At 39.5% G+C, this 23,072-nt stretch overlaps 1 protein-coding gene across 2 annotated transcripts in view; it reads right to left on the bottom strand.

Moving 5' to 3' along the window:
• The window catches only part of LOC132894488 (neuronal PAS domain-containing protein 3), a 430,383-nt gene that overhangs the window by 307,118 nt on the left and 100,193 nt on the right, over positions 1-23,072 (bottom strand). For both annotated transcript variants that reach the window (XM_060934362.1, XM_060934363.1), the window contains one exon: positions 18,125-18,223. In XM_060934362.1, the coding sequence (XP_060790345.1) occupies positions 18,125-18,223 (99 nt within the window). The remainder of the gene's footprint in view (positions 1-18,124; positions 18,224-23,072) is intronic.

Raw genomic sequence — 23,072 nt, 5'->3', positions numbered from 1 at the left:
GGGTAGGTGTAGAGTTATAAGCAGTGAGAATTAGAGAATACAGTGCCACACTATGATGAACGTTTTTGAATGTATGATGAATGTTTTTATTTTTGTTATCTGTTTTTTTCTTCTTTTATGGCAAATACTTCTCTTCAAAAGAAACTAATGAAGAGTAAAATAAAACATTTTTTTATTTTCACAGTGATATGCACTTTATTTTTCATCCCTTGGTTTTCTCATCTAATATGGAAGTTATGGATGTCAGTGGCTGTGACAAGACGCGTTATGCTCTGCAATAAAAAAAAAAAAACATTGGTACAAAGCAAGCCCATTCACTTTTTTATGCTGATAAGAGAATTACAATGTTTTTTCATGTGACAAAAATGTGCGATTAAATTGCGATTAATCGCAAGTTAACTATGACAGTCGCGACATTAATCGCGATTAAATATTTTAATCGCTTGACAGCACTAAAAAAAAATAATTGGTATATGGTATTAAGTTAACAAAACATAGTTTTTATTTAAAATTTGTTTTACATAGACTTACATTTAGTACAAAATATCTTTGATATAAATCGATGTAGGTGCTTACATAAATGAGGAAGTAATTCTAATGTTTGTAAACAAATGAAGTGATAATGTTGAACCTGTGTCAGAAAATCTTTTTGTTCCACTTTCTACACACTTACTAAGTATTTTTGTACATCACATTTTGTTAATCATTCATTGTTTGTATTAATTTCTAGTTTTGTTGTTTACCAATAAATATCAACAGGCAGTTGATATTGCAACCACATGAAAATCCAGGTCAAAGGTCGCATGTCATTCCTCAAACCAAAATATAAAATGTCTACTGATATTATAATATGTGGTAGATATTTAAAACAAACTGCAAAAAAAAATGCTCTGAATGAATAGAAAAATCTGAATATTTCAAGCATGTGATTTTTTTTATATGCTAGGAATTTAATTCTGGTCTAATTTTATTTACTGCAATAGGATTCCAAATACTCTATAAACATTCCATTCTGTTATGAATCAGAAAAAAAATCACAGCACTTTTACTTTTTTAAAGTATTTCATCTACTTCAACGTTACACAAAGATCGATACATAACAGTTGTAAATGGCACTTAATTCCGCTGGGTGTCGATAATGGTGGACACTGGTGAAAGTGATCACTATTATCGACACCTCACGTGACTTCTCAAACGCAAATGGCGACTGTCAAATGAAAGAGTAAGAAACAAAGTAGGTTTCGACAAGGAAGTCATGAAATATCGGTGAATTTGATCAGTAAAAACATGTCCATGATCTTTCCACCATGCTCACCTGCGATGATAACGTCTGAGTTTTCCTCAAATTCCTGATAGTGCTAAAAAAAATTCCATCTCGGGTAACAAGCTGTCTCATGTTGACAAGATCAAAGGGTGGGGTGTGTGTGTCTTCCGTTTGATTAATTAACCAATAATAACTGTTGTAACTGAAACTCACCTTTGTAAAACTGTTTGTTATTGGTAAATCTGAAAAGGTGTCGATAATTATGGACTGCTGATAATTGTAGCCGCCGCTCTACTTGTTTGTAGACACAGTTTAATTTAAAGTTTTCAGTAAAAACTAGTAAAAGTACTACTTATTAAAAGTACTGTACATTTTCATTCAGAAATAAAATGACATTTGGGCATATATTTACATAAAATTGAACATACAAGCAACAATTCAATGATCAGAGCCTAATCTAGGGATTTGAAAATAGGGGACAGATCCCTCACTAGTTGTAGAAACAGGGGACAGAAAATATTAACATGGGTAAAAATATCCCTCATTTGTTCCAGTTAGTGGGGACAGAAAAATAAGTAATACATTGGTAGATATTTTCAAGAGTACATCTATAAACAGAACAGTTGTATTAATAAAACTAAATACGTGTAACAAACATTCATATCAGATGTTAATCTATATAATATCATAATTATGGCACTATACATATCCTTTAATACAGTGATATGAAAACCATATCAGCAAACACTTATCCACCATTTATAGTATTACACAAACATTATGATCAGATCTGAACTTCAAAAATGTAAAGATTTTAGATCAAAAACTATATGAAGAATTATATACTGCAAAAACTTACAAATATGACTAGTTTTCTGTTATATGACTAGGTTACTGTTTTACTATAAATCATGTGACTAGCCTATTTTTACCAGTTTGACCACCAGTAGTATAATGTTGCATTTCAAATATGACTAGGTTAATATTGCATATCAAATATGACTAGGTTAATATTACATCATTTGATATAGTTAAGTCCATGTAGTCTTGCCACTATTAATTAATAATAAGATGAAAAATCTGACTTTCTGAACAAAATAAAATCACTATCAAATATTTAAAAATGCTATCATATTTGTTTTGTTCAGACCACCTTTCATGAAAGTGAAAAACATTAAACAATCTACCTATGTTTAAACTAGATTTTGACATAAATGACTGGAGATAATCTCAAAATTCAGACTTCCTAAAAAGTATATAATCTCTATCATTTACAATCTTACAGTACCTACAATTACACAAGAACAGATTAAATATATTTCATAATATTTTTAAATAAAACTTCAAACATTATCAAACTAATTGTATATTGGCATTAGGAAAATACTATCAAATTCAAACTTCAAAAACCATTATCAATCAGAATCAAATGACTTAGTATGTATTCACACTGTCATATAATTACTCTAAGATCATATTTGTACACAAACTTATACATGTCTTATATATCAACTAAGCACCTTTACTATTTGAATATGATTAATAACGTAATACTCACTTTTGTGTCACTTCTGTGTCTTCGTTTTGTTTCCTTTTTTCTTTTTTTGTCCAAAGGTCTTTCAATGTGACCACACGTTTTGACATTGTTATGTTTGGATGAGACAGAACGATATGCCATGTGCTTTTGGGTATTTTTAAAACACTTCACACGATTGGTTGAGATACACTGTCTTCCGGTTCAGTGACCAATGATATAATAGCTCACAAAACTGTTTTACCTGCTAAATAAACCATTCAGAATACTTCGGTCCTTTCCGATATTTTCCGATTGGCGTGTAAACAACGCTATATTTACCGCAGTGCTTGCTAGCTGGTGCTGACAAATTGATACGCACAAGATTCAGTAAAACGCGACTACACGCTCGCTACTTATAAATGCGCGACAAAATGAATAGATACGCGATATCACTCTCGTGCCCAAAAAGTGGATGTGCGACAGACAGATAAAAAACGCGTATTATCGCGTATTACGCGCCCTAGATTAGGATCTGAATGATACAAATTTTATACTCAAATAAATGTGAAAATGATTTACCTTTCCTTGAACAAGCAATCACTCTCTTAAGAACTTTTAGAATTTCTCTTAAACCATATGTGACAAAATGCAGTTACTCTCAGTATTACTCAAGACTTAGTCCAAGTCTAACTCTTGTTGCCTTTGAATATTTTCTTTCACTATATAATACACTATATTGCCAAAAGTATTTGCTCACCCATCCAAATTATCGGAATCAGGTGTTCCAATCACTTCCATGGCCACAGGTGTATAAAATCAAGCACCTCGGCATGCAGACTGTTTTTACAGTTTGGAGCTGGCTCCTTCCTCTTCCAGCATGACTGTGCACCAGTGCACAAAGCAAGGTCCATAAAGACATGGATGACAGAGTCTGGTGTGGATGAACTTGACTGGCCTGCACAGAGTCCTGACCTCAACCCGATAGAACACCTTTGGGATGAATTAGAGCGGAGACTGAGAGCCAGGCCTTCTCATCCAACATCAGTGTGTGACCTCACAAATGCGCTTCTGGAAGAATGGTCAAAAATTCCCATAAACACACTCCTAAACCTTGTGGACAGCCTTCCCAGAAGAGTTGAAGCTGTTCTAGCTGCAAAGGGTGGACCAACGTCATATTGAACCCTATGGATTAGGAATGGGATGTCACTTAAGCTCATATGTGAGTCAAGGCAGGTGAGCAAATACTTTTGGCAATATAGTGTATATGATGCTTCACACATAAAATCCAAAACTGGAACCAACCAAAAGAGCTTTTTAAAACAAAAGAGAGATAGATGTGACCATCAATAAAAAAGTCTCAAAAGTCTGGAACACAGTTTGTTGTTTAAAAATCCATGAGTCAATGCTGCCTCCATAACAACAATCTATTGGGATGCGTTTCCCAAAAAAAATAATGCTGGGATCAGACTACACAATCCTTTATCTTTCACGATGGTTACCATGTCACATTTCTTGCCATATCTTGGTCAGGAGACTGGCAACATGTCAAGATCGACCTCGACCAATCATCGTTCATGTCCTTGAGTGTCGTCAGGAAGGAGGGTTAAGAAATTGTCAATCATGGCTATCAAGAAACACGTCACAGGAGTTGTCAAACTAGGCGAGAAAATACAAAAAACCCTGACATGCTAGACTTTTCCTCGGGGTGTCGTGGGGCGTCCCAGATGGCACATCGCTGTTCACTGATTAAGTCACACTAACACACGTTTGCCATTCCCAATGTTCATATTCAGGCCCGACACTGGAAATTTGTCAAACACAACACAATTGTGTCAAAATCTGGCTGAATCTGTGTAGTCTGATCTTAACATAAGTGGAACTTTTCCAAATGTCATTGAAACTACACCTGGAACTGTATTTTGTGATCAGATAAGACCACAACTAAATATTTTGCCCATAAATACCTTCATTATGTGAAAATAAAATCTATCCATTATCTATACCGCTTATCTTTCAGGATTGTGGGGGAAGCTGGAGCCAATCCCAGCTGACTTCAGGTGAGAGGCGCAGTACACCCTGGGCAGGTCGCAATCTATCACAGGGCTAACACAGAGACGAACAACCATTCACACTCACATTCACACCTATGGGCAATTTAGAGTAGCCAGTTGACCTAATATTTGTGCATTTTGACTGTGAGAGGAAACCAGAGCACCTGCAGGAAATCCACACAGTCACAAGGAGAACATGCAAACTCCACACAGAAAGGCCCCAGCTAGCTGCGAGGTTTGAACCCAGAATCCTGTGAGGCGACAGTGATGACCCACTGCACCGCTGTGCCATCCTGAAAATAAAATCTCATCTCATTATCTCTAGCCGCTTTATCCTGTTCTACAGGGTCGCAGGCAAGCTGGAGCCTATCCCAGCTGACTACAGGCGAAAGGCGGGGTACACCCTGGACAAGTCGCCAGGTCATCACAGGGCTGACACATAGACACAGACAACCATTCACACTCACATTCACACCTACGGTCAATTTAGAGTCACCAGTTAACCTAACCTGCATGTCTTTGGACTGTGGGGGAAACCGGAGCACCCGGAGGAAACCCACGCGGACACGGGGAGAACATGCAAACTCCACACAGAAAGGCCCTCGCCGGCCACGGGGATCGAACCCAGACCCTCTTGCTGTGAGGCGACAGCGCTAACCACTACACCACCGTGCCGCCCCGAAAATAAAATCAATAGTGAAAATAAAAAGACCCTCATACTCACTGTAAAATATGCACTATATGTTTGGAGGAGTAGACCAAAGTTCCTCTAGTCATGTCCAGATATTACAGAGTATGTGCTGCTGTTCTTTTGCCAAGCCTTCACTAGATATTACTTGTGGGGTGTACATAATTTTGAAACCAGCATTTTGGAGGATTTTTTTTCTTTTAATCTTTTAAAATTTTTAAAAATAAGACCATACACCATTACCATATGTTTGAGCATGTATATACGTACATATATTCCCCTTCTTCCTCCCTGCGGGACCTCAGGTACCGGAGCTTATTGCTCTGTTGATGGATTCCCTGCTGTTTAATCGGCGAAGTTTATAAATAAAATAAAAAATATTATATATATATATATATATATATATATATATATATATATATATATATATATAGCCATTTTAACAAACAGTGCCACCCTTGGTGTTGTGTATATAATTTCAATTCTACATATACTGATTATATGAAACAGAAAGAAGGAAAAAGAGAGGTAAAAGACACGTGTATTGTGTGTGTGTGTGATGAGATCAGACAGCTTAATCTTAGTGCGTGTTTAGCTGTGTATAGGGACAGAGGTCCCGTCAGAGGTGAGAGAGCTAGACCAGTGTGTGTGTGTGCATGTGTGTGTGAGAGAGAGACAGAGTAACGAGGAGAGACAGGTGTGCAGCAGCCCCTCAGCCCCTCGCTGGCCCCACGCTACTGGAGAGATGGCCGTCCTTCCACATGGCCATTTATCTCCATTTTAGCGTGGTCCATCCAGCCTGCTCAACCAGCACTTAAACTAAATAACCCTGCTGGATTTCAGCCTCTGTCTCTTCAATATGGGATGTCACAGAACACAGACCGACCCTCACCAGCTTCCCCCACACTAACACAGAGCGTGTGTGTGTGTGTGTGTGTGTGTGTGTGTGTGTGTGTGTAGCACTTCAAGGGAGCAGGACAGTGATGTTTGATATAATGCTATCCCATCTTGTGTAAAACCTGGCCAGTAAAAATACAACTAGATTGACTGTATTCATGTAAAAAATCAAGATTATTTTAAATATATTTTGAGACAAGCTGCTAAAACTAATATATATATCTCAGGGCTTTACATTGACTTTTTTGCTCACCGGCCACTGTGGCTAGTGGTTTTCCTAAGTCACTAGCCATTCAGCCTTTTCACTAGCCACAATTTTGTTGCCAGGAAATCACAGTTTTTTCTTCACCATGATACGTTAAGGCGGCACGGTGGTGTAGTGGTTAGCGCTGTCGCCTCACAGCAAGAAGGTCCGGGTTCGAGCCCCGTGGCCGGCGAGGGCCTTTCTGTGCGGAGTTTGCATGTTCTCCCCGTGTCCGTGTGGGTTTCCTCCGGGTGCTCCGGTTTCCCCCACAAGCCAAAGACATGCAGGTTAGGTTAACTGGTGACTCTAAATTGACCGTAGGTGTGAATGTGAGTGTGAATGGTTGTCTGTGTCTATGTGTCAGCCCTGTGATGACCTGGCGACTTGTCCAGGGTGTACCCCGCCTTTCGCCCGTAGTCAGCTGGGATAGGCTCCAGCTTGCCTGCAACCCTGTAGAACAGGATAAAGCGGCTAGAGATAATGAGATTAGATGATACGTTAAAGTTCGGAAGATCTAGATTTAATTATGAATGGCAGCGTATAATGTATCTCTACAGTAGCACTCAAGTATTTAGTGCTGTTAAGGCAGATCCCTATATGAAAACATGCAACCAATTCATACAAAAATATAAACAGAGTATTCTGTTTATTGAACTCAAATTCAAGCCCTTTACAATGTGAAATATCATATAATATGAAAAATAACATTCAATACCACTGAACTGATTCTAATATTAAAAGTCCAATTCAAAACATTTATCAATGAAAAACATTTGATGTTTTGATATGCAAGTATTATGTGTATTATCAAGTATTATTATGTATATTATGTATTATCTATTAATAGTGTGTGTGTGTGTGTGTGTGTGTGTGTGTGTGTGTGTGTGTGTGTGTGTGTGTGTGTGTGAGAGAGAGAGAGAACATGTGTAGAGAGAGACATTAAATGTCCTCATTACATTCATCATCAGATGAGTCTGAATGGTCCATGAAAAATGGTCTTCGTGACCTGAGGCTTACAGCAGGCCATAAGTTGATAGTTGGGGCGAGATCAACTTCTTTACAATCGCCTGAACGTTTCTAAACAGCAGCTCCATCCTCTCCAGCTCAGCCGACTTCATGACAGGGACTTGAAAGCAATGTTGTCCTGTAGTGAACCAGCTGTCTTCGCCTGTTTTGATGTTATAGTACCGATGTGTGCATTTGACTTTTCGTGGTCCTTTATAGTTTCGAGTTTAAAATTACTGGTGCCTGTCTTTGCCAGACTTTCTACAGTCTTCGCAGTACAGGGTATTTTCGGTTTTGCTATGAACTAACTCAAAACCCTAACTTCCATTTGTCATTGAACTGTCTTATCTTCCTATTAGCGTCTTGTTCATCTCCATGGCCGTAGCCAGCTATGAGGCCCCCGCGGTCCGGACCTCGGTCATTTTTAAGAGCTGAAAATACATTTGTACGCTAAATATTCAACTGGATAAAAAAATAAAGAATAACATTAAAACATCTCCGTAAAAAGTGCATTGTTAATGATGTTAAATGTTGATTCTGTCTTCTGTGTCTGTTTCGTGTGCGCGGCTCTGAGACCAAGAACACAAAAGCAAATGAGTGCGCGACTCGGGGGAGGAACGCAGTGCAGGAGACACGTTTTTTTCATGGGAACCATCAGCACACTTTCATGAAGCTGTTCAATTTACATTTTCGAAGCAGCGCAGTTGTAGCATGCCTTGTTTGTGATTTTAAAAATAAATCATTCGATAAGCCAAAGCAATAGAGTGGAAAGTTTCAACTTATGTTTGCCTTGGATAACTTTGCCTAAAACATGGTGGTGTATACTGATTTTTTCCCAGAATTTTTTTTTTGTGTGTGTGTAGGTATAACGGATGTCAGGTTGTTAATGTATCTTAGTTCCATAGGCTACATGGTGAGGGTATCTTTTGTCCTCATTGCTTGGGCCAGATCAAACCATTAAACAAGCTTAAATTATTCTTACTCTTGCCACATACATGATTTTTTTTTCAAAACTGATGATATTCAGTTCAAGCACCATTAAAAGTAATTTCAGGAATAGATCTCTTGTGTGGCGTGTAATTCACCCCTCTCATTTAAATTTGTCGAAAATTTTTCGGCGCGCGCTTTGTGCATCACGGACCTTGGTGATTTTAAAATGCTGCTCTGGCCCTGATCATCTCTGCCCCTTTTTTCTGAGCAGCAGGGTTTGAAACTCCAGCTATATGCCACCACATAGTGCGCTTGTCAGTCGTCAGCAACTTTGTTGCTTCGTTCGTTAACCGCAGGTTACCGTACCACTGATTTTATCTGAGACGTTAACGAACGTTCTAAACAATTCTAACATGTTGTCAGAATGTTTATGCAGGTGCTCATGGGAGCTGTAGGCACGTAATATTACATTGCAATGTGTTTATTATATCAGATGCCTTCAGAGAAAACTACAATTAAAATATATTGTCATACCACAGAATAAACCACCCGCCAAAGTGGCTAGTGAGACTAAAGTTATTACCTGCCAAAGCCGAATTTTACCTGCATTTGGCAGGTGGACGGGTGCTAATGTAAAGCCCTGATATATATACACACACACCCATCCATTATCTGTAACCACTTATCCTGTGCAGGGTTGCAAGCAAGCTGGAGCCTATCCCAGCTGACTACGGGCGAAAGGCGGGGTACAGCCTGGACAAGTCGCCAGGTCATCACAGGGCTGACACATAGACACAGACAACCATTCACACTCACATTCACACCTACGCTCAATTTAGAGTCACCAGTTAACCTAACCTGCATGTCTTTGGACTGTGGGGGAAAACGGAGCACCCGGAGGAAACCCACGCGGACACGGGGAGAACATGCAAACTCCACACAGAAAGGCCCTCGCCGGCCACGGGGCTCGAACCCAGGACCTTCTTGCTGTGAGGCAACAGCGCTAACCACTACACCACCATGCCGCCTATACATACATACATATATAAATTAATTACATTTGTGTGTGTGTGTGTAAAAGCAAACAAGAAATTCTCGATTATGGTGTTTCTTAACAGAGCAATTCTTTTTTAAAAATGAACATGCATAAGTAGTTGTTTTTTTAAAGTATAAGGGCCGAACACAAAACTGGATGAAAAATGCCATTTGTACTTTTAATTTGTACTTTTGTACGAACATGACAATTTAAAATGTGTTGTTGAAAACCACCTGTAAAGTTAACCAGTAAAGAGTAAAAGTTAGATTTCATGGGGTCCTTTAGAGGAGATTTAAATATATCGAGATATATATCGTATATCGTGAAATGGAGAAAATGTATCGGGATATTCATTTTTTCACATATCGCACAGCCCTACCATATTAACATGCCATTGTTGTGTGTTATGCCTGATGTAAAGACTCTCGTCTCTGCGAGCCTACCACATAGATTTAATACTTGTCATTTTTAGGGCATACCTAACAACATGTGTTTTCTTTCTCTCTCTCTTCCCCCCCCCCCAATCTGTCCCTCTGAGTTACATGTTGATCCTGGGATTGAGATGCTGGCCTCGTCTGCCCCTCGGACCTGCTTGATCCATCCTGGTGCCCTGTGTCTGGTCGGAGTTTTATCGCACCGCTCCTGTGAAGGACGGCCCCATGAGGACAGTTGAGGGTTATACCTGGAGGACGCTCTGGACTCTTACAGTAATGCTTTTATGGTTGAGGACTACAGTTGTCTTGCTAACTTTAGGACTGCAGTTGTCATGAACAGTTTTGCACTCAAGTTTCCATCAATGAAGAGTTTATAACATCAACGAAACTGTCCTCATGTTAAAACTGTTAATATTATAGTCATGCTGTCTGTTGTTGCCCAAATGAGGATGGGTTCCCTTTTGAGTCTGGTTCCTCTCGAGGTTTCTTCCTCATGTCGTCTGAGGGAGTTTTTCCTTGCCACCGTCGCCACAGGCTTGCTCATTGGGGATAGATTAGGGATAAAATTAGCTCATGTTTTAAGTCGTTCAAATTCTGTAAAGCTGCTTTGCGACAATGTTTATTGTTAAAAGCGCTATACAAATAAACTTGACTTGACTTGACTTTTGTGGGAGGTTTTCTATAAACAGTCAAATCTGTACTGATTCTCAATGACTTCTTGTACTTTCGTTGGAGTGATTTTTTTTTCTTTACATCTCAGCACTGCTGATATCTCAAGTCTGATCGGTCAGAAGGAACTGATTCATTTTCTATAACAGCAACTCTAACAATAATGCTGTAAGGCATTTTAATACATCATTTCTATCCTAACAACTCACACATGGATGTGCATAGTGGAATATAAAGTGTTGTTATGGTGAAGTTTTCTGTGAGGAGGCGTTTATTTAGCTTTTTCAAAGTCGGAGTCTCCAGTATCAGTGCTTCATAACAGCCAGAGGTAAAGTGGTAGTAAGAGCTCAGTGGTTAAGACGTTGGTCGTTGGGTTGGTGGGTCATGAGTTCAGATCCCAGCACTGCTAAGCTGCCATTGTTGAGGTCTTGAGCAAGGTCCTTAAAGGGCATATCACGGGTAAATTCAGGAGCAAGATCAATGTAATTCTCATATTTTATATTAAACTTTGGTCAAATATCTGCAACATTTTGCATTTTGTGCAATTTTTTTACCTTGAGCAATACCAGAAAAATTCAGTTGAAATCAAGCCATTTGAGGCGAATTGGTCCGCCTCTGAAAAAACTTGGCATTTGAATTTCCTGGGAAACATTGATTTTCGTGACGTCGCGTGTGGGACGCCTCCCTCTGAATCCTACGTCAGTGCTGGTTTGTTTATGAGAAAACGACCTGGTGGTTTTCTGCAAATTTCTTCAACGTTGTCACGTAATTATTAAAATGGTTAACAGATGTATTGTAGGAGGGTGTAGCAACACCAATCATGATGGGATTAGTACTCAGCGTTTTCCAAAAGACCAGACAATGAGAGAGAAATGGGAGCGCTTGGTCTACACAGGCTGTGCACTGAAACCGTGCAAAGCTCGCAGAGCCTGCTGGCGCTTCCGCAGGTAACGTCACGAATCTGGCTCCAGACTCCCTTGGGATTTTTCCAGACGCGTTTTGTTATTTAATTTTTTCTGCTGTAGACAGATGGCCTTGTGCAAAATTACCCTTCTGGATGAGTGTGTAAAGGGACATACTTTCATATAAAAAAAATAAAATTGGTCCAGGATATGCACTTTAACCCTCAATAGCTCACGCCTGAGATAAATGTAAGTTGTGTTCGACCTGCCAAATGCCATTAATGTAAAGCTGTAACTAAGTCTTCAGGATGGAGAGCTTTGCTCTTTCTTGTTTATTGGTAACATGAAAAGCTGAAATTTGTGTCTTATTAACTGAAAGCAATTAAAAAATATATGTTTATAGCTGTTAAAACATCTGCGGACATCTCACAACATTAAATGTAACTACAGTACAAGTGAAAAATATATGATGAGTCATACATCAACATTTTTTTTTTTTTGCACTGGCAAACTGCTGGGGCGGAAGAGTAATAAAACACTTCGTTGCTGTTATTGGAAAATAAATCATTTCAGAGTGGCATCAGCCCACTGTTTCATGTTGGGGCTCACATCACACCACTCCGTCGTTGATTATTTTCCAATAACAGCTCAGCCTGGTGTTTTGTTATTCCTTAATTAAACACCTTTGTAAGAGAACAGAGAGAAGTATGACAGTGTATTAGGGCTATTGTAGTTTAAAAAAAAACTTACAGAGCTCGGGGAGTGGGGTAATATTCTGAGTAAAACTCGGAGTTTGAGATTAAAGTCATAAATTTACAGAAAAAAAGACTCTGATATTCTCTGAGATTGTAAAGTCATACATTTTCAAGAAACAGCTCAGAAATCTGACACAGAGAATCAGAGAACAGACAGACAGAAATGGAGGAATGCGGGGAAAACTGCGTGTTGCCTTTACGCTTAAAAAGACACATATTCTTCCAGTTTGACTGGGAATTTTACCAGTTGCTACACTCTGCCTACTGCCATAGGTCTCACAAATGAGGTAAGCTTCCTCATTTTGTGCATCCTTTCCAGCTTGCATGGTAGCCATTTCCCCCTGCATTCCTCCTCTTCTGTCTGTCCGTTCTCTGAGATTATAAAATCATAAATTTCTGACATTATAATCTCAGAAAATGTCCAATTTTTCCCCCACGTAAATTTATGACATTAATGTCAGAGAATTTCTGAGTGTTTTCTTACAAATTTACGACTTTAATCTTGGAAATCTTGAGGGGTTTTTTTCTCAGAATATTACCCCCTCCCCCAGGTCTGTAATTTTTTAACCTATAATGGCCCTAATAAGCCATTATAGAAATGAGAGTGAGATTATCCATCCATCCACCCATTATCTCTAGCTGCTTATCCTGTTCTACAGGGTCGCAGGCAAGCTGGAGCCTATCCCAGCTGACTATGGGCGAGAGGCGGGGTACACCCTGGACAAGTCGCCAGGTCATCGCAGGGCTGACACAGAGACAAACAACCATTCACACTCACATTCACACCTACGGTCAATTTAGAGTCACCAATTAACCTAACCTGCATGTCTTTGGACTGTGGGGGAAAACGGAGCACCCAGAGGAAACCCACGCGGACACGGGGAGAACATGCAAACTCCACACAGAAAGGCCCCTGTCAGCCACGGGGCTCGAACCCGGACCTTCTTGCTGTGAGGTGACAGTGCTAACCACTACACCACTGTGCCGCCCTAATATTTATACACATATTATTAATTTACTCTAAATTGAGCAGCTTTCTAACACAAAAGAAGACATTTCCTCTCTGACCTGTAGATATCGCATCACTTATGTGATATTAACAGGTTGGCGGCAGTGTTGCTGTTGTGCTTTTGTTAACTGGAATGCTTTCAGAGGGGGATAAAAGGTGAAAATCTGTTTAGTGGCATTATGCCACATGTAAAGCATTAAAGCGTGGATTGGCTGTGTGTGTGTGTGTGTGTGTGTGTGTGTGTGTGTGTGTGTGTGTGTGTGTGAGAGAGAGAGAGATGAGAGAATGGGATAGGCACTGATGACAGTCCAGGCAGATCCTCTGTTATGCGTTGTGGCAGTTAGTGTATCAGGAGCACAGGGTGGTAGTACTAATAATACTAAATACATGCCATGATGAGCTATTAGAGGAGGCTTTTTGTGAAAGTGATAAATAAATCCTCTTTAGTCAGTGTGACAGTAATCCCAATGCCCCTGTGCTTTCATTCCTCACCAATCCATCAAACGGTGCTGGGTTTAAGCAGCACTGAATATTCCCAAATCTGTCTGATTCTACTATACTGCTGAGACTCCGTAAACATGAAACATGCCGTAAATAAAACATAGCTTTTCCTCAGAGAATATGAAATGACTTCACTTCCCACAAAGCTTTGCTGTAATCTTTATGAGTTAGAGATCAGTGAGCCTAAAGTGCCACGTCTTTATGCAGAAGTCCATCGTTTATCAGCTCTCTGAGCAATAAGACTCGCCTTAATAAGCCTATTACATATTGGATTTCCCTCGGTGTGGAATAAGTCACTAGAACTGCTATTGCTCCAAAGCAATAATACTTGTTTTTGATCAATTAACTATGTCCTTGTGAAATGTGAGGAGAATTATTCACTCTGCTTTTAAAAATGCCACTGATTCGGATTCGGTCTCTTAGATTTATGTCAAATCACTCCAGTAAAAAAAATAAAAAATACTCTCACTCTTTATACTGCATGCGAACAGGAAACTGCTGACTGCTGTAAACGTGGTCTAGTGTGAAAGTAAGTGAAACATGGCTCATTGTAAAAAAAAAAAATCATCTCAGAAAAAGAGAGGTCACTGTGCTCGAAAAACTATTGTATAGCTAATGTGAATATTCTTCTGCCAAGCATCAGTCTGTAAAAGAAAGTAAAATAAAAATCTCAAAATCACATACAAAAGATGCTCAGCAATATAATAATATCTTATCTCATATAATATATCTTATAATATCTCATCAACATGGCTGAATGCTCAAACCTGATTGGTCAGAAGGTTTAAGGCCCAGTCCCACAATACCAACAGCTATAACTACAACTATAGCGATAACTATAAATAAATCGGTCCCCTGCAGTTTATGTGGTTGGTAGTCACACCAGACCGATAACAATCCCTAAAGCCCAGGCCTGGGTTTATCCACATCGGTATCGGTAAGATTGCTTCTGGAGCAATTCTTCCAGGCCTGGACCTGATCCAATAAAACATCTGACCAATCAGGTAATCATTTACATGTGACGTTGTCTGAGCACGCGCTATTTTTCCCGGACATCTTTGTACATCCTTGTTGCATCATGAAGTCACGGAATATGGATTCACGGAAAAAAATATATATAATACAAAGTACAGATCTTTTATCACAGATATGTGATTTTCCATGAAATATCAATCGTAAATTAATAAACATATAAATGCAGGTAAGATATTTTAATTATGAACTTCAGCAGTCCAAACATTTAACTGTTTTCGACTTCTTAATTTTTTATCCATAATGTAAGGTACTAGTGCATCTCAAAAAATTAGAATACTATGAAAAAGTTCTTTTTTTTTTCATAATTTAATTCAAAAAGGTAAACTGTCATATATTCTATATTCATTACATGTAAAGTGAAATATTTAAAGCTTTTTTTGTTTTAATTTTGATGATTATGGTTTATACCTCATGAAAATCAGAAATCCAGTATCTCAAATTATTAGAATATTCCCTAAGATCAATCCAAAAAAGGATTTACAATATAGAAATGTCCAACTTCTGAAAAGTATATTCATTTATACACTCAGTACTTGGTTGGGGTTCCTTTACCATGAATTACTGTATCAATGCGGTGTGGCATGGAGGTGATCAGTCTGTGGCACTGCTGAGATGTTATTGAAGCCCACGTTGCTTTGATAGTGGCCTTCAGCGTATCTGTATTTTTGGGTCGGGTGTTTCTCATCTTCCTCTTGACAATACCCCATAGATTCAGGTCAGGCAAGCTGGCTGGCCAATCAAAACACAGTAATATCATGGTCAGCAAGCCATTTGGTAGTAGTTTTGGCACTGTGGGTAGGTGCCAAGTCCTGCTGGAAAAGGAAATCAGCATCTCTAAAAAGCTCGTCAGCAGATGGAAGCATGAAGTGCTCTAAAATCTCCTGGTAGATGGCTGTGTTGACTTTGGACTTGATAAAATACAGTGGACCAACACCAGCAGATGACATGGCACCCCAAATCATCACAGACTGTGGAAACTTCACACTGGGCTTCAAACACCTTGGATTCTGTGCCTCTCCACTCTTCCTCCAGACTCTAGAACCGTGATTTCCAAATTAAATGCAAAATGTACTTTCATCTGAAAAGAGGACTTTGGACCACTGAGCAACAGTCCATTTCTTTCTCTCCTGAGCCCAGATAAGACACTTCTGACATTGTCTCTGGCTCAGGAGTAGCTTGATATTAGGAATGCGAAAGTTGTATCCCCTTTCTTGAAGATGTCTGTTCGTGATGGGTCTTGATACACTGACACCAGCCTCAGTCCACTCCTTGTGAAACTCTCCCAAGTTCTTGAATCAACTTTTCTTGACGATCCTCTCAAGACTGCGGCCATCCCTGTTGCTTGTGCACCTTTTCCAGCCACCCTTTTCAGCAATGACCTTTTGTGGCTTACCCCTCCTTGTGGAGGGCATCAGTGATCATCTTCTGGACAACAGACAAGTCAGCAGTCTTCCCCATGATTGTGGTTGTGTGTACTGAACTAGACCGAGAGATACACTGTGTTCATACTGTTTTACTCAAACTCGAAATGAAATATTCTAATATTTTGAGATTTTTTTTTTGTTTTTGTACTGTATGCCATACTGATTAAAATTAAAATAGAAAAATACTTGAAACATTTTAGTTTATGTGTAATGAGTCTATAATATATAACATTTTCACTTTCTTAAATAACTGATGGAAAATATTGAACTTTTTCACAATATTCTAATTTTTTGAGATGCACCAGTATTATCCATATGAAATCGGTAACCAATCCGTAATATACCGAAACATCCGTGACCGATCCGTAAATTATTAGCATCCGTGATGCATCCGTATTAAAATCCATAACCACTCTGTATTTTGTATCCGTTTTATTATAATTCTGTAATCCATGACCTATCCGTATTTTACCAACAACCGGAGTGTGTGCATGGGTTGTTTTGAAGTCCAAGCTGTACAGTATGACCCGGAATAATGTGCTACTACTTGGAAAAAAAAAAAAACTTCCATGACTATTCCTAAGTTGCATGCATTTATTTACCTGAGTGTCAGGACCAACTGATATTATAGTCGGGATTATAGTTGTGGTGTGACTGCTCCAGACTGGAACTAAATTCAGGCGTAGGTATAGTCATAGTTGTAGTTATAGGTATAGTTATTGTTATTGGTGTTGTGGGACGGGGCCCTTAAATTATTTTTGTATAACAGCATGGATAGTTCCGGATGTAACATAAAACCCTGGGTGAATATTAATGCACGTGGCCTAATATTCTCCAGCGTGTGTTATTTTCATAACAGCATGGCCTGTCGTGTCTCATTACGCTTATACCACAGTGCAGCTGAATGCCTGGATCTGATTGGTCAGAAGATGTGCATTATTTTCAGATAACAGCACAGGTAGTTCCGGTTGGAACATGAAGGTTAATATTAAAGCACTCATTCTAATTCACTATTGTTTCGATAGTAACAGCTCATACACAGGGACTTGTATGAGACATAATCTAAGACTAATAGACATTTATTTATTTAACATTTATGAAAAGAGTCTTGGCTGTTAGCACTCACAGTCTCGGGACTGCTTTCTGTGTCCTCTGTTTTCTCAGTAAAATAACAGACTGCACTTTTTGTGCATGTGTTTGTGTGTGAGAGATAGATAGAGAGAGAGAGAGAGAGAGAGAGAGAGAGAGATTGGTGAAGAACGGCACAGCTTTCACATGGAAGAGAACAGGAACAAACTTGTCTCTTGGATGTTCCACAACATTAAATCTAACTATGAACTGTTAAAATACATGACATGTTGTTCATTAATAAATGTTACTTTGACAACTCCATTAAACATTGCCAAATCACTATGGTATAAGCAGAAAAACACACTCCAGACCATGCTGTTATACAAAAATAATGCACCTCAGGAGGGTAGTGGCACCGGGCTTCTGCCTCGTGCGGCATCACAACCCTCCGGTGTGCATTTCTGGAGAACAGCACGGCCTATCATGCGTTACTCCTTACATAATATCTCTAAGAGCTATACGCTTGGACTGAATAAAAGTGAGAACTAAATGTAATGATATGTAAATGTATATTTTTTGTTATAATGTGCACCTGGTGTGTGTGTGTGTGTGTGTGTGCGTGTGTGTAAACTTTCTATTGGCTCTGGCTAACCAGTGGGCAGGACTGAGAAAGGGGAGAAGGGGAGGAGTTACCATGGTGATGAGGTATGTTGTTGCCCTCCGAGGTGAAGTGTCTTGGGCCTAGTGGCTGAACACGAGCTGGCATTAGCTGGCCTCTCCCAGTAAGGGTCGCTGTGGAGAAATGTGGAAAAGCTCTTAAACGCTATACTGCTAGACAAACAGCTGACCCCTGACCCTTGACCCTTCCCAACCTCCCCACAGCTTCAAAGTTCAGCACATTAGAATGTACATGTTACATCTTTCACATTAAACCATGCAATTCTATTTCATTAAGAGCAGCGGTTAGTGAAGCTGAATGAATGAGTTGGTTAATTGTCATGTGTGTAGACTGAATAACTTTTGCAGACACTGTGTACAAGCACGATAACAGTGAAGTAGATGGAAACAGTATCGACAGAATCGTGAATGGTATAGTACATGGGTAACTGATTAAATTACACAATCATGACACTGATACAGTAACACGTTTACACATTATAGTATGCAATTTATTAGGCTCAAAAAAGATACGAGTCGATATGCGAACCCATGTTTGTTTTTCTCGCATCCAAAGCCCTTGAAGTAATCGCTGTCACATAAAACTACTTCAAAGCTTTTTAGCACGTTCACTCATATCAGAGGTGAATCAACCCTGGTCACTAGAATTTTTATCAGCCAATGAAAGCAGATTATTTTTTACAAATCTGTGATTTAACCGCAATTTTTGCCAAATGTTCCATTAGAGATGCATGATTAGCAGCATGGGCTCTTTGTGTTGTGTTGCTGTTGAACTGATACCGTAGCAGAGCTATAATTATTGAGCTGGCTCTAATCTGAACTCGCTCTCATGCTTCTTTTACACTCCTGCTTGCACACACTAAAGAGCTTTCATTGGTGAAGGGCCCTTCATGGGCACTACAAAGTGGCAGAAGCTGTAAAAGGGAACGCTGATATGTTGAGATGTAAATCTGTCATGCAGATGGATTCATATCAGCGTCATCACTTCATTACCCTTTTTCTGTGAGATGTCATATTACCCTAGTCTTATTTCATTTACACTGGCTGCCTGTACAGCTTATCATATTTAAAGCTTTAAATCAGTATCTTATCCACAAAGGAGCCACACGTGATAGTCAATTGAAGGCCAAGATCATTGCATTAAATACGTGATGTTCTTGATTGATTGGAATGAAAACCTGCAGCCACAGGATAAGATTAGTCACCTGTGCCTTAAATTGTCTAGTTCCAGTATGTTGCTGATCTCTTAATGCCGTCAAGCCCATCCTGGGCACTTCACTCTGCTGATACAGGCCTGCTGTTACTCTTTTACCATCTCTAAATTCAGCATGCATACATGTCAACCTTTGGTCAATCAAACCTGTATAACCAACCTCCAAAATCCGTATTTCCCTTATAAAATCCTTATAAGATGCAAATTAAAATAATTTTCCTAAAATTTGAATGATAATTAACAATGATATATCCCAGTTACTTTTTATTCAATATTAATAACAATAAACATTCAGAATGAATACAAAGCTCCAATGTTTGACAAAAACACAAAGTGTCACTCTAATGTTCTGAATTGTACTCCATGACAGCTTTTTTAGCAGTCTGCACCAATACCTCACTAGGCTGCATGTCACAGCAAGTCTCTGTGTTGATCTTGCCGGAGTGCCCATTCAGAATCTTTTCAGTTGCTAGTGAAAGTCGCTCAGGTGGAAATACGCTTTTCAAACAAAATGTTACTTCCCGGTTGGCGGGATTCTCGCAATGCGGTGTGCGCATGATCAAAAGTGGAACGAAGTCTCGCTACCACAAGATAACGCGCGATTTCATAAGACTCTTTACTGGCTGGCTGTGCTTTCTGTGGTGTACAGTACGTTTGTAAATGTTATGCGCTCTTTTATCATCGTGGGAATTGATTATAGCTCTAAATAAATATTGAAGTTTTTTTTAAAGAATCCGTATAACTTTATTTGTATGCCCGTATACTACGTTTATTGAATCAAATCCGTATAAAATACAGACGTTCCGTATAGGTTGACATGTATGAGCATGAGAGCTGTTCAGCTCTACTCATGCTTATTTCATCTTCCATCCATTTTCCATAACCGCTTATCCTGTGCAGGGTCGCAGGCAAGCTGGAGCCTATCCCAGCTGACTATGGGTGAGGGGTGGGGTACACCCTGGACAAGTAGCCAGATCATTGCAGGGCTCACAGAGAGACAAAAACAACCATTCACACTCATTCACACCTACAGCCAATTTAGAGCCACCAATTAGCCTAACCTGCATGTCTTTGGACTGTGGGGGAAACCCACGCAGACACGGGAAGAGCAAGCAAACTCCACACAGAAAGACCCTCGTTGGCCACTGGGCTTGAACCCAGAACCTTTTTTTGCTGTGAGGCGACGGTGCTAACCACTACACCGGTCACGAATGGCGAGCTGAGGTGAAGTGAGGACCCAAGAGCAGACTCAAAACAGGCAGTATAAAAGACAAAAAACTTCTTTAATGAAGTAGATGGCAGTAAGGCAAAAGGTACAGTAGGGCTCAGGCAAAAATCAGTAGTTTAAAAAAAAAAACAGGCCAGGAGGTCAAAAACAGAGGATCAGGTACTGTAGGCACGATCAGGGACAAAAACAGGACAGAAAAATCTTCACAAAAACTGAAAAACACAGGGACAAGGGAAATCCAGGCAGAGGTAGCAAAGGCACAATCCAAAAGAACAGGCAGGCAAAAACAGGGGCAAAAGACTGGACAGAAAACTAGACCAAAGAACAAGAAAAATTTCAGGTATGGGGACTCAAGAAGACCCAATACCAAAGGGCTGTAGCGTGGCAAGGAAAGTCTACAAGAGACAGTCTGGCAAAGGGAGTAGCTCCAAACAGTTCTTAAAAAGCCCTGGCTGATGGGAGAGGAGTGGTAGCAGGTGTGGGAGTGCCGCTTCAGGAAAATGACCTTCAGCAAGGCAGGACTAAATTCCCGTCCTGGAGCCGGCATGGAGCCGGCATGGAAGTCCCACAATCCAAGGCATGGATGGACTGGACCGGACTGTGACAACGCCACCGTGCCACCCTTATTTTACCTTTTACCTTATTTTATTGTAGTTGATGTTTTAGGATGTTTCATAGATTTGTAGTAGTAGTGATGCTCTGAAAATAATTCTTTGCTGAAACCAAAAGTGTAATTGGAAACTGGACTACAAAGCAAGTGTTGGATTTGATTATGGCCTTTTTGTACTGTTGCATAAATTGTAATGATTAATTTTGCTTTTATGCTTGGTGAAAAACCTCTCTTATTGAAATTGCAGTCATTTCATAAAGGAAACAACCAAAAATATCTATTTTACATTAGTTTTTGTACATCAGTATCTTATAGGTATTTAACTGATGATTGTAGATTACATAATAAATAAATAAATGAATGAATGAATGAATGAATGAATGTTGTAGGTTGTCATTTCACACAGTACTTTCCTTCTAGGTATGACATGTATCAGTTATGGCCTGCTCCACTCCACTCTTGTACACTGGCTCACATACACATACTGAAGCAACCACACAAACCTTCACATCCCAATGGGAATTTTAAAAGTTTCATTCCATGGCTGTGTATATTGCAGAAGCAAAGAGAGATTTGGTCTATTTTTCATTACCCCTGTAGCAGGCATTCTTTGGAAACCATACCCTTTTTCCCCTCTACATGTTGAGTAACTAATCTGCACCAGGTGCATTGTACTCCATAAAATGCTCTGAGGTGGCCTTTCCGCAATTTCCAAGGAATTGGGTATGTGATTGAAAGTGTGTCAGGTCTATAATCAGGGCTCGGCGCGTACACACAGTTCTTCTGAGCTGACCTGTTCACTGCTGTCCCTGCATACCTCACAGGCTCTGAATGTGGACTGAGCTGAGATTGAGGCCTAACACCACACCACACGTCAGAACACACATTCACTGCTGAGTCAAGGAGACACACACCATTGTTCAGTGGCTCATTAATAAGAGAGGAGAGTTATTCGACGGGGTGGATGCGTTTCTGAGCAGAGTGGGCCGCTTCACAGAGCCAGATGAACCATTAACCCTCTGGGGTCTGAGGGTATTTTCTGGCACTTTAATGATTTTGGCATGCTCTGATTTTGTTGTCAATTTCAACAAATCTAAGCAGTATTTTCAAAGTCATATGATTTTTTTTTTTGCATTCAACACAAGTTCAGCTACAATAATATCTCTGTAGTATGTATATCATGATTGTACTTTAAAAAACCCAGATAAATGAAGATGTTGTAAAAAAGCAGTTTTAGAACTGTGTTTGAATGTGTGAAAAACATGACCTTACCCATTGTGGTGAACTGTTTTGATCACTTGAGGTGATTCTGTTCAGTCTTAGGAATGTATCAAGCACAAAAATTTAAATCTGCTCCATTGATTTGGACACTTAACTGGCCATCAAAAAATTATGTCCTATTGTTTTGGGATAAAGGGTTGGCAGTGGGAGGAGTATTCAATGGGAAGAGTAAAAAATTCCATTCCATTCCATGAGAAGAGTGAAAATCCCTCCCACTGCCAACTCTTAATCCAATCAGATTAACTCTTAATCCCATCAGGTCAAATCACAATGGGTAAGGTAATGTTTTTTCACATATTCCAACACAGTTCTAAAACTGCTTTTTACAACAGCTTCATTTATCTGGTATTTGACGTTATTTTGGTATTTGACTCTATTCATTGTGTCTTGAAATTAACTCTTGAACTATTTTACTCAGTTCAGAGCTACAACCTACTGTTACTCTGTTACACAATTACTCTGTAATTTTGCTTCCACTCCAACTCCAAATTTTACTCTCTAAACTCAAAATAGAGCAAAATTAACTATCTCATCTCATTCTCTCTAGCCGCTTTATCCTGTTCTACAGGGTCGCAGGCAAGCTGGAGCCTATCCCAGCTGACTACGGGCGAAAGGCGGGGTACACCCTGGA

This window comes from Neoarius graeffei, chromosome 11 (assembly GCF_027579695.1).
Source record: "Neoarius graeffei isolate fNeoGra1 chromosome 11, fNeoGra1.pri, whole genome shotgun sequence".
Lineage (NCBI taxonomy): Eukaryota > Metazoa > Chordata > Actinopteri > Siluriformes > Ariidae > Neoarius > Neoarius graeffei.
This window is presented reverse-complemented; position numbering and strand designations above follow the sequence as displayed.